The sequence below is a fragment of the Lontra canadensis genome, unplaced genomic scaffold, assembly GCF_010015895.1.
Source record: "Lontra canadensis isolate GAN:19392208 unplaced genomic scaffold, GSC_riverotter_1.0 scaffold48, whole genome shotgun sequence".
Taxonomy (NCBI): Eukaryota; Metazoa; Chordata; class Mammalia; order Carnivora; family Mustelidae; genus Lontra; species Lontra canadensis.
In genome coordinates, this window is record NW_022631042.1 from 13939189 (window position 1) to 13955911 (window position 16723).

The 16723-nt window shown below is 38.3% G+C and overlaps 1 protein-coding gene across 1 annotated transcript in view; it reads right to left on the reverse strand.

Moving 5' to 3' along the window:
• Positions 1-4808: 4808 nt before the first annotated feature.
• The window catches only part of PNPLA8 (patatin like phospholipase domain containing 8), a 46816-nt gene continuing 34901 nt past the window's right edge, over positions 4809-16723 (reverse strand). The window contains exons 9-10 of the mRNA XM_032873414.1: positions 11570-11765; positions 4809-5122 (exon numbers count right to left, since the gene is read on the reverse strand). Coding sequence (XP_032729305.1) covers positions 4848-5122; positions 11570-11765 — 471 coding nt within the window. The 3' untranslated portion in view covers positions 4809-4847. The remainder of the gene's footprint in view (positions 5123-11569; positions 11766-16723) is intronic.

A 16723-nucleotide genomic window follows, 5' to 3' on the forward strand; every position in this document is an offset into this window, starting at 1 on the left:
AAGGAACCAAAAGTGCCAAAATAATTTTCAAAAAGAACAAATTGTTAGAATTATACTCCGCCTTCAAAACTTGTTATATGTCTATGGTAATAAGAACTGTGAGGTACCGGTACAGGAACAGCACACAGATTAATGGAACCGCGTGGAGTCCAGAAGCAGACTCATGAATGTAAGACAACAGATTTCTGACAAACGTACATTTGCAATTCAGTGGTGAGGGGATTTTTTTTTTTTTTTTTCAAAAAATGATGTTGGGACAACTGGATGCCCCTACACACACACACACACACACACACACACAGAGTATTCTTACAATTCCCTAAGAGGCGGCAAATAAATCAAAAGAAAAATGGGCAAAAGATTTGAACATTTTAACCAAAGAACGTCTTCAAATAGCTTGTAGGCACCTGTAAGATGCTCACCATCCACAGTCATTAGAAGACTGCCCATTAAAACCGCCGTGGAATAGCACCACCGATCCCCTAGGATGGTGGTCATCAGACAGACAGACAACACCCAGGTCTGGTAAACGCATGGAGAAACTGAACTCTCCTGCAGTGCTGATGGCGGATGTAAAGTGGTCCAGACATTCTGGAGAACGGCTTGGCTGTTTCCTGAGAAGTTAAACACACTTACCATACAACAGCAGCAGTTACATTTCCGGATACTTGTTCGTGAAAAATGACAATGTATGTCTTCAGGGAGGTTTGTCTGTGAATTTCAGAGGAGCATTACTCATCACAGGTAAATACTGAAGACAGCTCCTATGGTCATCAGCTTGTGAAGGGATGAACAAATGTGGTATGTCCATACAATGGACTACCACTCAACAGTGAGGAGGAGCCAACGACTGACATGTGCCACAACCTGGACAAATCTCAGAAACAGGAGAAGTGAGAGAAGCCAGAGTCAAAAGATCACTGCTGCTCGATTCCAGGTGTATGTAATATGTAGAAATGGTAACTCTCAACTGGCAGATAAGTAGTTGTCTGGGGCTGGGGACAGAAGCAGGGAATGACTATAAACAAGCATGAGGAAACTTTCGGGGGAGGGGGGAATGATGGAACTGCCCTAGAATTGGAGTATGGTGATGGTTACATAACTAGTATAAACCTACTAAAAGTTATTGGATTGTACAGTTACAACGGGTGACTTCTGGTATGAAAATTATACTTCAACACACTGTAAAAAATAAAGGGAAAAGAGACACAGCAAGTAAAATAAGAATTGATCTTCAAATACGGGTGATGTAAAGGGTGAAATCCATCGTGGAATAAAGATGGCAGTCAATATATGTCTGTATAATGGATAACTTTTGTCCCTGGATAACTGGGAGAGTAAAAAGAAAAACTTAAAAATATTTATAATTTTCTTTTTTATTTCGTTATTTAACTTTCTAAATGCCTTGATTTCCTTAGGTGGAAAACAGGAATAATAGTAGTCCAAGGATAGTATAAGGATTCACAGGCATAGAATGAAGCCTACTGAGATGACGAACATAGAGCTTTCATTGTAGTGGTTAGTATATAACTCCTAGGTATTAGCTATTAGCAATCATAAAAACATTCAGTATTTAAGTTTCCTCTATAGGTGTGAAAATACTGAACAAAACACATCTATGTTTCTCTAATTCCACAGCTTTGAAATTTCCCTAAATGTAAAAACAGAACCACAATTAAATCAACTTTGTCGAAGTTAGTTGTAATAAAATTATTGATACTGGATAAATGTTGGTGCTTCAATCCGATTTTAAAAAATCAATCCATTTTCAAGGCACATATTAACATATTTTAAATATATAAAATGGTTACAAAGGAAAAAATCTATTGGCATGAATGAAAACTAGCTGTTTTAAATATAAAAGTTTATCAAGAAGCATAAACTGTTTGCTAAAGACATCAGTTAAATCTTATACAATGAACAAAGAAGAAAAAAATACCCTTTTTATTTCGTGTATCTTATTTGACCAGTTTACTTTTATAAACTACTACAGAATTATAGGGTTTGAAGGAAACTAAAGAGGTCATTTATCTATCTTCAAGAATTTTCTCTCATAAAGAACTTACCCTACTTTAAGAAGAGTGCAATGAAGAATCCATTACCTACTTCGTAGCAAGCGCTCATCTTTCAGAAGTGTTCTTTGCTTCTGTTCTGGAAAGAAATCCACTTTGCTTTTGGAGCATGGAAAGTACTGGTTTCATTATAAAACGACGGTTATTCCAGGTGAATTACACAGTTCTTCAGATAATGAGGTTCAAGTAAAAATGGGGACAAGAATAACTGAACACTGGTACACCATTGAGCTGGGTGTTCTGGGTTCACCCTTTGACAGCGGAAAGAGCTGATGGAACAGGGACGGGGACATGGGGCCATACTCAAGTGCCATGCCATGTACTTTAGGAGAGCAGCAGTGGCCAGAGTACACTGGTCAATTCTGCACTGTTCAGAAGGAAATGATCAGCCAAGTGAGAACAAGGACAGAGAGTTAACTTTGCGGTGGAACGGAGGAGCTGCAGCACGTTAGGGAAGACTGACCTTGTGACAGGTGCCGATATGGTAACTACACACTACTTTTATTGTGCTTGAAATGGTTTATCACAAGCAAAATACTTCTGGGTACTCATTCTGACTGCCAATTATTTGTACTTTTCTAACAGGCAGTTCTAGTTGCATAAAAATATGCAATATTTGTGGACTATTTGACAGTATCTTTAGAAACCACTGGTATTTTCATATTTACTTACATTATGTCAAAACCATGTCATTTGGAGTTTACAGACCTGTATTTTTAGTCATTACTCTTAGTCACATCATTAGCACTGACACTTGTTAATATTCAACACTGTGCCTAGAATTATTTCTAAAGCACAGCAGGTTTGGTAAAAACTTTTAGGATCCTGGCTGCTTCAGTATCAGCCACTCCCTGGAAGGGGAAAGCGGAGGCAACTGTTGGTAGCAGCTAACGGGGAAGCTCCGAGGGAACCCATCTACCCCATCACTGAAACAAAGTTGTGAGATCTCCCTCCCTCCCCTCAGACTGCAAGCTTTTTGTGACTTTCTTCCCTCTCAGAAGATTCCTCTGACATCTTTCTCTTGGGTACAAGGTGTGTGGGAGGAGAAAAGGCTCATAGGGTAATTTTAGCCCAGGCCGTGTTTTCTCCCCGCTCTGGGGGAAATCCCATGCAGCCCATATGCCTCTAGGGACAACTCTATCGCAGGTACTATTTTTAATAAAGAATACTATCTGCGGCGAGAAGAGAACTGAAACATGGCCAGCATACCCTTTATCACAGAAGTAAGAATTTTCAGACACTCCAAAAGGCCTGAGCATCAAAACAATTTTTATTCCATTTTTTTATATAACTGATGAGTTGGGAGAATTTACTACATTTCTGAAACAGACGTTTTTCCCTCTTTGCTTCTTTGAAAAGAGTAGATATTCTACCAGTTTAACACTGGTAGACTAAACACTCATTTTCACATCTCTTCCAATCTTGTGCTTGTACATCGGCAGAATCTGGATTGTCATAAAAGAGTAAATAACATTTTCAAGCTAGCTTTTCTCATTTTATAAACGAAATACCCAAAGCCCAGAGAGGCTGTCGCTCTCCTGGTCACATAGAGGACTTTGCATCAGAGGTCAGATTGGCATCCAGACTCTTAGCTCCCCCCAGCGCTCTGAACCATGCCTCACAGCCTCTATGAATTCACGTTCTGAAGAAGCAATGGAATCATCCAGCAGTGGGGTTTGGGTTTAGCTTTAGCTGGTATGTACAAAACAAAAGGCATTTACCTTTTCTCCTTTTCCTTGACAAATCTACACGTGATGTAAGGATTTACACAGCAGATAGGTAACAAAGCAAAGATGAATGTGGTTGGCATAAACCATGATCTGGGTTGGCATATATACAACCTCCATGAAATCCAAACTGGTTAAAGAAGTTAATCAGATGAAACAAAACTTATTTTTCTAAGCACACTGTTGGCAGGTATATTCAAATGCTTATGAGATAGGAAGCTACATTTCGTATGAACAGTAAAAAAAAACTTTTAAAAAACGACATTAGCCTTTTAACAGTATATTATTTCAATAGTTTATTTTTGTTAATGATAGAGATATCTTCTCAGTAAATTCAAATAATTAATTTTTTAACAGTGAATGATAAGCTAGAGCTAGAAAAGTTAACACCCAGAATTATCTTGAAATTTCAGAGGGAAAAGTGGTTGACTGGAGCTTCACCTATCTTTGTGAACCAACTGATGTTGACTGAAATGAACGTATTTTGAACAGAACTTTATCTGATTCCTTCATATTTCAAATGTAAAAGCCCTCTGACACAGAAAATTCTATTTTTATGTATCTGTTTATATGATAATCCAGTAAAAGTCAACATTTGGATCCTAGACTATACCTTGTGAAAATGTAAGTGATGGAAATTTAAGAAGAAATTAGATTTTCCCCATGGCAGTAAATCAGTATCAAATATATTCCACATGATTATGGTGACTGAAGCAAAAATACCGAGTATAGGACGATGATAGTTCTTGTTTGGCACATATATTAATGAATTCTCAAATATCAAACAATAGAACAGCAGTATTTACTAAAACCAACTAGCACAATAATAAAGACTCCTAGAGCACTGTCATTCACATCATAAAAACCTAATTCCCATATGAATTCTGAAACCCAGCATGCCCTCTGTACCATGCAAGCTGGTCCAAGCACGTACTGTTCCAGGATTTGCTAGTACTTCTAAGTCAACTCATGCTGAATCCCGTCAATTCCTTACGGAACTTATTGATCTGATCAGGCCCTCGCTTATGAAAATATATACATACCCTTATCACAATTTTGAAAAGAATGGAAGGCCTTCATACATGTCAGTTTTTAGTTTTATCCAATCATTAATTTTCTGCAGAGTTGTTTTTTCTTGAGTTAGTATTTTTGCAAGTTTTTTCATTTTTTCTTCATTTCTTTCTATGTACTTCAACCCTTCCAGCTGCAGCTGATTGAGCTTTTCATTTCGGCTTTCATCCAGAGGTATGTTTTCACACATCACAGGATTAAATCTAAAATAGGTGTCAGGAGGTAACAGACCATCAAGCATTACATGAACTTCTGTTGAAACAAAGAGAGAGAGAACAGGGTAGTTAAGAAAATTGATTTATTCTGCAATGATCTAATTTTATCCTTATTTAAAATTATCTTCTTTGAGGGCAAATTACAAAGCTTTATTTCATCATGCCAGCCAATTAACAGTCGGTCCAAGGATTCCATACTAATGACTGTAACTACAAAATGAAATTCATCTCCCAGGATCATTCATGTAACTCTGCTAATTAGATTACTAGCTCCTCTGTTCTCTTTTCTCCGTTTCTGGTCATACTGTTAGCCACTGCTGAAATGCCTTTACAACTTTCCTTTTACTGTTTTATGATTTTTGGTATCGTCTTTACTGAGGTATAATTTGCATACAAAATTCACCAATCTAAAGTGTATAATTTGAGAAGTTCTGAGAAATGTGTATCTTTGTGTAATCACACCAGTTATGACAGAACATTTCTATCACCCCAAAAAAGTTCCTTCATGCCTTTTTGCACTTCTTCCTCTTCTTACTCTTTGCCTTTTCTAGAATTTCATATAAACAGAATCAGAAGTATATAGCTAGCTCTTCTGGGACTAGCTTCTTTTACTTAGCAATATTCTTTTGAAATCCACCCCTGTCACAGTATGTATCAGCTCCTTCCCTTTTAATTGGTGGGTAGAATTCCACTGCACAGACACATCACAATTTGTTCTTTCCAGTTCTGGTTCTCTTCAGTTTTTAGCTAGTAGGAGTAATTCTGCTGTAAGCATTTACATGAAGTCTTCCTGTGGATAACAGATTCTACTTCTCTTGAGAGAATACTTTGCAATGAGACTGCTGGGTCATATGGTAAAAGCATGTTTATCTTTTTTAACTGAAGTATAGCAGGCACACAATGTTACATGTTGATCTTCTGAAGAACTGTAACATTGTTTTCCAGATGGCTGTACCATTCTGCATTCCAACCATTAATATATCAGAGTCCCACTGTTCTACATCTTTGTCAAAACAGTATTGTCAGCCTTAATTTTAGCCATTCTAGAGGATGTGTAGTTTTACTTTTTACCTTGTAGTTTTACTTTTCATTTCTAATGATTAATGGTGTGAAGTCTTTTATGTACCTTTTAGTCATCTGCATATCTTCTTCAATGAAGTATCTGTTCAAATATTTTGCCCATTTTTTAGTGAATTTATTTATTTAAGATTCTATTTATTTATTTGACAGACAGAGATCACAAGTAGGCAGAGAGGCAGGCAGAGAGAGAGGGGGAAGCAGGATCCCTGCTGAGCACAGAGCCCGATGCGGGGCTCGAGCCCCGGACCCCAAGATCATGACCTGAGCCTGGAGGCCTTAACCCACTGAGCCACTCAGGTGCCCCTGAATTTATGTATTTCTTATATAAATATTGTGGGAATTCTCTATATGGTTTGGATCTGCTTATATATTTGGTTCTGGTAATAGGTCAGATACGTTTTGCTAGTATTTTATTTCGGCCTATGGCTTTTCATTTCACTAAAACTGTCTTCTGAAGAGCAAAATCTGTACCCTGGTAAAGTCTAATTTATCTATTTTTTCTTTTTTGGTTCATGCTTTTTGTGTTCTATCTAAAAAATCTTTACCTAACCCAAGTCATTAATATTTTCTCAGGGTATTCTTCTGGAAGTTTAACAGTTTTAACTCTTTAAGTCTATGATCCATTTCAGATTAATTTTTGTATATGGTGTGAAGGGTCAAGGCTCACTTTTTGAATATGGTTACTTCATTGTCCCTGTACTATTGGTTGGAAAGACTATCCCTTCCCACTGAATTACCTTGTCAAAAATCTTTTGAGATTACATGTATGGATCAATTTCTGTACTATTAGGCAGCACTGATCTATAGGTCTATCTTTATGCAAATACCACAGTCCTTTGCTTACAGCAGTTTTATAGTCTCGAGATTAGAAAGTGTAAATCCTCTAATTTTGTTCTTTTTCAAAATTGTTTTGGTTCTTACAGGTCCTTTGCATATCCATATAAACTTTACAGTCATCTTGTTAAATCTCTACCCCCAGAAAAAGGCTATCTGGATTTTTACAGCAATTCCATGGTGTATACAGGTCAATTTGCGGTGTGCCACTAAAACACCACTAGATTTCCAATTCATGAGCATGGTATATCTACTGATTTATTCAGAACTTCTTTAATTTCTTCCAGGAATGTTTTGCAGTTTTTACTGTTCGGGTCTTGCATATACTTTAAAACAAGTAATTCCTTCAAGTGTTTAACATTCTTGTGCTATTATAAATAATATTTATCTTTGTATATATTTAATTTTAATTTCCAACTGCTAGTATTCAGAAATACAATTGAGTTTTACTGACTCTGTATTCTCCAACTTTGTTGAACTCACTTGTTAGTTCTAGGAGCCTTTTAATAGATTGTCAACATAGACAATGGTGTTATCTATAAATATTTACTTCCCTTCTAATCTAGCTGCCTTTTATTTCCTATACTGGATATACTGGAAAGAATCTCTAGAACAATGCTGACTGGAAATGATGAGACACATATTACTCTGCTTCTGATCTTAACACAGAAAGTTTTCCGTCTTTCATCATCAAATATGATGCCAGCTCTAGGAGTTTTGTTTGTTTGTTTGAATAGATGCCCTCTGTTGGGCTAAGGAAGTCCCTTCTGTTCCTAACTTACTATGAGTTTTCATCTGTCAGATGTCTTTTTCTTCATCTATTGATGTCACAAAATTTTCATTTCTTGTCTTAAATTAACATGTAAATTTCATTAATTTTTAGTACATTAAACCAATCCTGTATTCTTGGGATGAATCCTACTTGGTTATACTCTGTTCTCCTTTTAATAGATTGCTGAATTCAATTTATTAGTATATTTTAAGGATTTCAGCATGGGGAGACTAATAGGGAATTGCTATTTTTATAATTTTTTTTTCTCCTCTGGTTCTGGTGTCAGGGTAATACTGGCCTGATAGAATGACCGGGGACGTATTTACCCTTCTATTTTCTGCAAGTTTTTATGAAGAATTGCTGTTAATCTTATCAGCTGTATTTTCCATTTCAAACAGTGTATTTTTTACCTCTAGAAGTTTGATTTGGGCCTCTCGTATCATTCATTTCTCTCCTTATCATATTCCAGTCTTCCTCCAGCCCAGTAAACATGCAAAGTATGTTTTTAATAGTTACTGTAAGACCTTTGCTAATTGCCTATCATCTGTTTCATAGCTAGGTCTGTTCCCACTGACTGGGTTTTCTCCTGGTGAAGGGTGTCTTTTCTTGCTTCTTTGTATGCCTGGTCATTTTGTACTGGACACCAAACATTGTGAATTTTTGTTTTTTTTCTGTGCTGGAATTTGCTGTATCCCTTATAATCTTGACTTTATTCTAACAATGGATGCTGTTAACTGGATTCAATTCCATCTATTTGAGGGCTGCTTTTAAGCAGTGTGAGAGTGGATCCTAAGCAGCCCTCACTCTGGAACTAATCTGATGCTGCCACTGAGACAATACTCTTTTTGAGAACTCCTCTGCACATCTCGTGTATTACCAGGTCCTTGTAACCTACTTGATAAAAACCTGAGCTACTTTGGCTCCTGTGTGAGCTCCAAGAAGAGCTGTGTCTAATTCTTCCTGGTGGTTCTTGGCCCTGCTTTGGGGAGCTTCCTCACATGCATGTACATATCAGTACTCCAGGGGACTCCCCTGCATATCTTTGGAGCACTCTCTCTGTGAAGCTGCCTCCTCTGTAGTATTTTGCCCATAAATTTGAGTTTCCTGGGCCTCCATGAACTCCAACTCTGTATCCTATCCGCTTTTTTTGGGTCCACCCCTTCTTTGCTATCACCTAGAAACCTTTTTTTCAGGTAGCAAGCAGGGCAATTGCAGGGATTACTTCATTTATTTTCCTTCTCGCAGAGATCACGAACCCATGGAACCTCATCTAATGGCTGAAAGCCACTGTTCTATTGTTTGCTAATGGTTTCAGGTGGGAGAGATATATGGCCTCTATTATTTTATCAAGGTCAGAAGTAGCAGTCTTAACCCTCTTTTAAAATCTCTAAACCCTATTATCCTTTAAGACCTATATCAAGTCTACTTTGGTGTTTTGTTTTGTTTTTAAGATTTTTGTACACTTGACAGAAAAAAAGAGGGGGAGAGCACAAGCAAGGGGAGCAGCAGGCAGAGGAGAAGGAGAAGGCTCCCTGCTCAGCAGGGAGCCCAACCCAGGGCTTGATCCTAGGACCCTGGGATCATGACCTGAGCTGAAGGCAGATGCTTAACCGACTGAGTCACCCAGGTGCCCCTAGTCTATTTACAATAACCTAGTTTCATTTTCTTATTCCTCCTCTTAATTCATAATCTTAATAATCTGCAACTCTTCACCATTTATTTAGCAACCGATAATGCATCAGATCGAGCTAAATGAAATTACAGTTTTTATGGGTCAACAACCATCTAGTATCAGCAATTGCATGTGTTTCACTCAAGTTCTTCATTAAGAAGGGTGTTAAGTTATGGAAACAGCATTACTTGTTTCTTGAAAAATTTTAAATTAGCCCATCAGATGATGTGCAGCAGAGACATACAAGCATTTTGAGACTGGCTGATTAAAGCTTTCTTTTTCTCAGCAGATTGCTTAAAGTAAGAATACTGTACAGATCTAGAAATATGCTTTTCAAAAAAACTTTTGAAAAGATTTTATTTATTTACTTGAGAGAGAGAGCATGAGCAGGGTGAGGGGCAGAAGGAGAAGCAGACTCCCTCGCTGAGCAGGGAGCCCAATGCAGGGCTCGATCCTAGGGCTCCAGAATTGACTGGGAGCCATCCAGCTGCCCCTAGAAATATGCTTCCTGGTAACGATGGTGTTAATTCCACAGTTTAATGAAAAATAGTAAGAAATTTTCTTTTACAATTTTTTTTTTTTTTAAGAGAGAGAGAGAGCATGAACAAGTGGGGAAGAGGCAGAGGGAGAGAGAATCTTAAAGCAGGCTCCTTGTTCGGTGGGCTCAGTATCATGACCCTGAGATCATGACCTGAGCTGAAATCAAGAGTCAAATGATTAACTGACTGAACCACCCAGGTGGCCCTCTTTTCCTCTTTTTAAGTCACAGATGAAACACTACTCAATTTTAACTATTCATTTGCATGTACATAAAAATATGCCTCATGTATCACAGAATCAATGTCACATCATCTTTAAGAAAACTGTTTTATGATGCCATAGGCATTTACTTCACGGCAGACATTCAGAAGTTTAGTATTCTAGTTTAAGTCAAATGCATTTGTGCTGTGATCTAATAAAATAAAAATGTGATGGAAAAATAAGAAAGAAAAAAGAGTACTTTGTTGATTTTGACAACAAAACTTCAGATAGTGAAAAATCCAGTATACAAGCTTCTTTTGGGTTGTCACTTACTAGATAAAAGTCCTCAGTGGGGAGTTTAAGACTCTCATGTGGACTAAAGACTAGGCTAGTAACACAATGATATGAAAAGAATGAGATTCAGAAGCAAGGGGTTGGTAAGTGGTAACAATTCTTCTTAAGAACAGAGTAACAGATTTCACATAAGACTTAAAGTAACAAAATAAGCAGTCTAGACTTCAAGGCCAAAACTAGAAATTGGATAAATACTCATTGACTGCGTACTATGTGCAGGCAGCACAGTCAACACAGGTAACTGGACAGCCTCCCACCTTACATTCTCGTGGAATAGAGAGAGTAAGAAACGAAACAAGCCAATGTGTGATACATAGCCATGTGGTGAGAGAACTGCTCTAAAAAAAAAAAAAAAAAAAAAAAAAAAAAAAAAGAGGAAGAAGCAGGGTAAGAGGGTAGAATGACGTAGTGAGGGGGACAGAAAGGAATCAGGAAAGGTCTTTCTGAGAAAGTGACATCTGAGCAGAGGCCTGAATGAAAAAGCGGAGTGAATCAAGTATGAACCTGAGGGAAGAAGACCTCACACTGAGAGGGCACAGCAACCGCAGAGGGCCCAAGGCAAGAGACTTCTGAACCAGACTGAGGGCCACCTGGTAGCGGGGACACGTGTGAGGAATGGGGGAGGAGATGTATTCAAAGGCTAGGTCTCAAAGGGCCTACTAAATTTCAGTGAATGATTTTGTTCTACATGTGATGGGAAGCCTAGAGGCTCTGAGCAGGATAAAGACAAGACCTGATGTATATTTTAAGTCTCCAACTGAACCTTTGTGCTGATCAGCTGTAGAAACTTTTCCAACTGTACACCTAGGCACGGGAGTACTAGCGCATAGAGGAAGAAAAGTCTCTGTTCAGGGGTCCCTTAGAAGGAATGAGTGAGGAGACATGAAAACAACAAAAGATTTGCTCCCCTCTGCTTCCTGAGCCCCCTAGACAAACATAACATATTCTTTTGTAGGCAGCATCAGCATAAGCTACCAAACACTGAACTCTGGAAGTTAAAGTGTTTTAAGGAGGCAAATAGACGGACTGACCTTCTGTATCTGTGGCACTGTTGATAACATTAGACAGTTTGGTCTTCAAGCTTGTGTATGTCACAGAGTTCCTCACATCACTCTCGTAACGCCCAGTGCCCAGGGACACTATGCACTCCAACGGGACGTCGGGCCAAAGACACTTACACTCGTGCATTGCTAGTGCCGAAGGGTTATTCAGAAGCAAACCTCCATCCTGCAAAATGTAAGTCAAGAAAATACAGTGCAGAACTCTTTTTTTTTTTTTTAATAACTTTATTTTTTATAAACATATATATATATTTTTTTTTCCCCCAGGGGTACAGGTCTGTGAATCTCCACGTTTACAAACTTCACAGCACTCACCATAGCACATACCCTACCCAATGTCCATAACGCCCCCCCCACAGTGCAGAACTCTTAAAGTGAAATTCTATTTTGTAAATATGAAGGCAAAAATTGTATTTTAAAAAGGCTGAAATGTACTCAACAAGGAGAGCTTAACAATGTAGTAAATTGAAAAAATGATTTGAAGACAAGAAGTTCCCTTAAAGTGAATTTCTTTTATATACTATAGCTTAAAAAAAGTATACTATGGGAGGACGCCTGGGTGGCTCAGTGGGTTAAGCCTCTGCCTTCGGCTCAGGTCATGATCTCAGGGTCCTGGGATCGAGGCCCGCATCACGCTCTCTGCTCAGTGGGGAGCCTGCTTTCTCCTCTCTCTCTCTATGCCTGCCTCTCTGCATACTTGTGATCTCAATCTCTCTGTTTCAAATAAATAAATAAAATCTTTAAAAAAAAAAGTATACTGTGGGGAAAAAAAAGTGTACTGTGAAAGCTCACTGACCTCATTAAGATCTCTTTTCCTATTATGGAAATTATTTTAACTTCTTTGATTGCTTTGGATATTCTTCTCAAAACTACTAAAATGAACAAAGTTATTTTTAAAAGATATTATCCTTGCTTAGTGGTTACTATAGATTCTATATAAAACCTAACAGAACTGTGGTTCTACCAAACAATTAAAACTAGCTCTCCATTCACAAGTCAAACATAACCAGATAATTCAACAAATTTAACTGCAACTTTATCAACAATACAATTTCAAATTATCGCATTCATTATAATGCAGATATAATCTAAATGAAGTAGGCAAACTTCGTATTTCCAAGCATTTATTATAAACAGTAACTTATTTTGAAGACTTCAGGAGGAAAGAAGAGTAAAACATGCAGACAAATACTGCTAAACTGTAGCAGAATAAAAGCACATAACTAGCCTTACACTGCTGGGATAAACCTCACTTGGTATTAGCACAGCCATTCAATCTTGAAAAGCTACAAACTGCTAGAACTTACTCCTTCTAAAAAGTCCAAAAGCCAAAGTTATCATATGCCTATGGCATTCAACCTCAATGTGTAGCTTTATGATACCTCCGGGCTAACAGAGATACAAAGGGCTGTGTGGATTCTCAGAGAAACTATTTTGTCACATGTCTTCATTGCTTGCTCTATTCTCCATTTTTGGGTGGGTTGTTTGCTGCCATCTCCAATCTAACCTCCACCTTCCCCTGAAGTGCGATCTCCATTGCTCTCTAACTACAACTCTTCAAAAGAATGTGGTTCCTGTTTCCATGTTTGTGACTTTCATGAGAAAAGCTATTCTTTCAAAAGACAACTCTTGTCAATGGGGGCCCATTTATTGATAGGTCCACCGTATTTCAGGTCTTTAGTTCTTTTCATGAAGTCCCTTTGTGGCTGAGATAGGCGTAAGTTGGGATGGTCTCTGAGACCTAGAAGACTGCACACAGCTGGCCTGTGACTGGCCGCAGGCCTGAGATACCCAGGGAGTCCTGGGTTCACGTCATCTGCCGCCTGACTGGCAGTAGGTGTCCCTTGTCTAGACTCAGTAAGAGGGAAATCTGTATCAGAAGCAGAATGACGACACAGCAGCACACATGCTAGCATTATACTTCATACTTCTCTTTATTAGATCCAATAGACTTAATTTTCAGTGTGCATCTTAGTAAAACAGCTAAATGCCACAGTAATAGAGTTCTATCACTCCTCAACTTAAAGTAGCATGGCAGAGGATACAACAACGATCAGAATCCTAAACTAAGAACACATCACAGTGCAAGTTAACACTGTGAGAAGTGAAGCTTCCCTGACACCTAGCAGACAATTTCATTTCTTTTTTGTTTTTTAAAAGATTTTATTTATTTATTTGACAGAGATCACAAGTAGGCAGAGAGGGAGGCAGAGAGAGAGGAGGAAGCAGGCTCCCTGCTGAGCAGAGCCCGATGCGGGGCTCGATCCCAGGACCCTGGCATCATGACCTGAGCCGAAGGCAGAGGCTTTAACCACTGAGCCACCCAGGCGCCCCCTCAGCAGACAATTTCAGTTCATTCATTAAAAACTTAAATGTCCATCTACTCAATGGCAGGCCGAAGAGCAGGCAATGACTACGGCTTTAGGGACCGCGATCCTTGTGCGCTGAGCTTGAGGCAGACGGACTGAGACTGCATCTGCTGGAAATGATCACTGGGGAGTGTGGGCTGTTCTTTAGTGTTTTCAGAGGTACCAGGACCACTCTCCTCAGAAAACCAATAGAGGTTAAACCCATGTCATTCAAAATTCCACTGTCCTTCTGTTCAATTCAATAATGCCATTCCAATCGCTGAGCTTCCTTGCCACCAACAAGTCATCTTCAAAAACCATTCTTCTATCTACTCCCCAGGGTTACACATTAACTCTTGTTATCAAGATGCATGGAATCATACAGTATGTAGTCTTCTGAATTTGGTTTCTTTCACCTAGAATAATGATGCTTCTGAGATCCATCCAGGTCATTGGACAGCCCAGTAATTCACTCCTTTTTATTGCTGAGTAATATTTAATTACGTGGATGTATCAGTTTATCATTCACTAGTTGAAAGGAACTATTTTTAAATTCTGTTATTTTTATGTATCTGTTTAAAGTCTTACATGGGCTATTTGTACTGTTTAACTATGTAAAACCCTACTAGGATTCCTTGAATGTAGGTAGTAATAATTATTTTCTAAAGGCTTCTAATTTAATTTTAATTTAATCCTTCCAACTTTATCTTTTGTTTTCAATTAACAGGACATTAGAATGATACCCATCACATAATAGAGGTATCATTTAATTTCTAATTCAGCGAGAGTTGCCACTTTTAAAGCTTTCATCTTAAAAAAATCTTTTTTAACATTTTACTTTTAAGTAATCTCTGCATCCAATGCAGGGCTTGAACCCAGAGTCCCATGTTCCCCTAACTCAGCCAGCCACGCACCCAAAACTACTTGTATCTTAAATTCCATACTTGTACTCTATATAATAACGTTCAGACATCCTGCTATTTTAGATGGAACACTGTTACACTATTTTATAGAAAAGCCTATCAAGAAGTATCAGCAGAGTCAAACAGGGAAGAAAAAATAAGATAAGGGCAAAAGAAGTTTAGCAAGAATTGAGAATAGTAAAATCACTCCCAAGTTAAAAAGCTGTCAGGTTTCCAATGGTTTTAATAGCCATGGCAGTAAATTCCTGTTCCTTAAACTTTACTGCTTTCCATCAAGTATGGAAGTTAAGATTTTTGGTGCTCACTCTGGTGTGTGGAGAGGCACACTGTCCCTGGAGCTCCCTTCCACTTAGTCCACTCCTGTCCAGGCCTCTCCTATCAGGAAGTCATCAGTGTAGTGGTACGGCCGTGGTGTTCCCTTCACACAGTGTTCATATTCGCTATCTACTTAGTGTGTATTCCGTTTTGCCAGGCCCACTGCTAGATACTGTGGTAAAACAAACTTAAAAAATGAACTAATTGAATAATTTGCTATTTACTTCTCAGAGGTAAACACAGAATTGTGTTTTAATAGCAGTACATTACACATGTACTTAATAGCCTAAAATTTGGATACTTTTGGTTGCTTTTAATGTTTATTTCATCATTTCAAATCACAGAGTACCTACCAGAGAAAATAACCCTTGCACAGCGTGAACTTCTCCTAATGCTCTCATTCCAGTTATGACTTTAAAAAATTCTTTTTTTTTTAAAATGGTAAAATGTACAAAACATAAAATTGGTCCTTTTAAGCATTTTTAAGGTCACAATTCAGTGGCATTAATTACATTCAGAATGTTTTACAACCATAGCCTTTATTTCCAAAACGTTTTTATCACCCTAATCCCGTTTCCATCCTACCAAACTATTCATTCTTTAGATCTCAACTGGTGTGAAATGTCTTTGTAAAGCCAATTCTGAGAGTAAGCCACATCTTCTGTACTACTTCTTAACCCTATGCATATTTTCATTACTGAATTTATTTTTTCAAGATTTTATTTAAATTCAAGTTAGTTCCCATATAGTATAGTATTAAGTTCAGGAGTACAATTAAGTGATTCATCAGTTCATGTAATACTCAGCACCCATCACCAATGCCCTCCTTAATACCCATCACCCAGTTAGCCCATTCTCCGCCCACCTCCCCTTAATCACCCCTCAGTTTGTTCTCTATAGTAGGAATCTCTTATGTTTTGTCTCTCTTCTTATTTTATTTTTCCTTCCCTCCCCCTATGTTCATCTGTTTTGTTTCTTAAAATTCCATATCGAGTGAAATCATATGGTCTTTGTCTTTCTCTGATTTGTTTCACTTAGCATAATACCCTCTAATTCTAGCCATGTTGTTGCAAATGGCAAGATGTCATTCTTTCTGGGGTGCCTGGGTGGCTCAATGGGTTAGGCCTCTACCTTCAGCTCAGATCATAATCCCAGGGTCCTGGGATCCAGCCCCACATCAGGCTCTCTGCTCAGTGGGGAGCCTGCTTCCCCTCTCTCTCTGCCTGCTTCTCTGCCCAGTTGTGATCTCTTTCTCTCTCTCAAATAAAGAAATGAAATCTTAAAAAAAAAAAGAGATGTCATTCATTCTGATGGCTGAGTAATATTCCATCGTGTGTGTGTGTGCGCGCGCGCATGCGTGCACACTGCATGCACACACACACACACATAAACACACCACATTTTATTTATCCATTCACCTGTTGATGGACTTCTGGGCTCTTTCTGTATTTTGGCTACTGTGGATACTGATGATACGAACACTGGGATGAAATGTGCCCCTTTGGGATCATTGTTTGTATCCTTTAGATAAATACCTA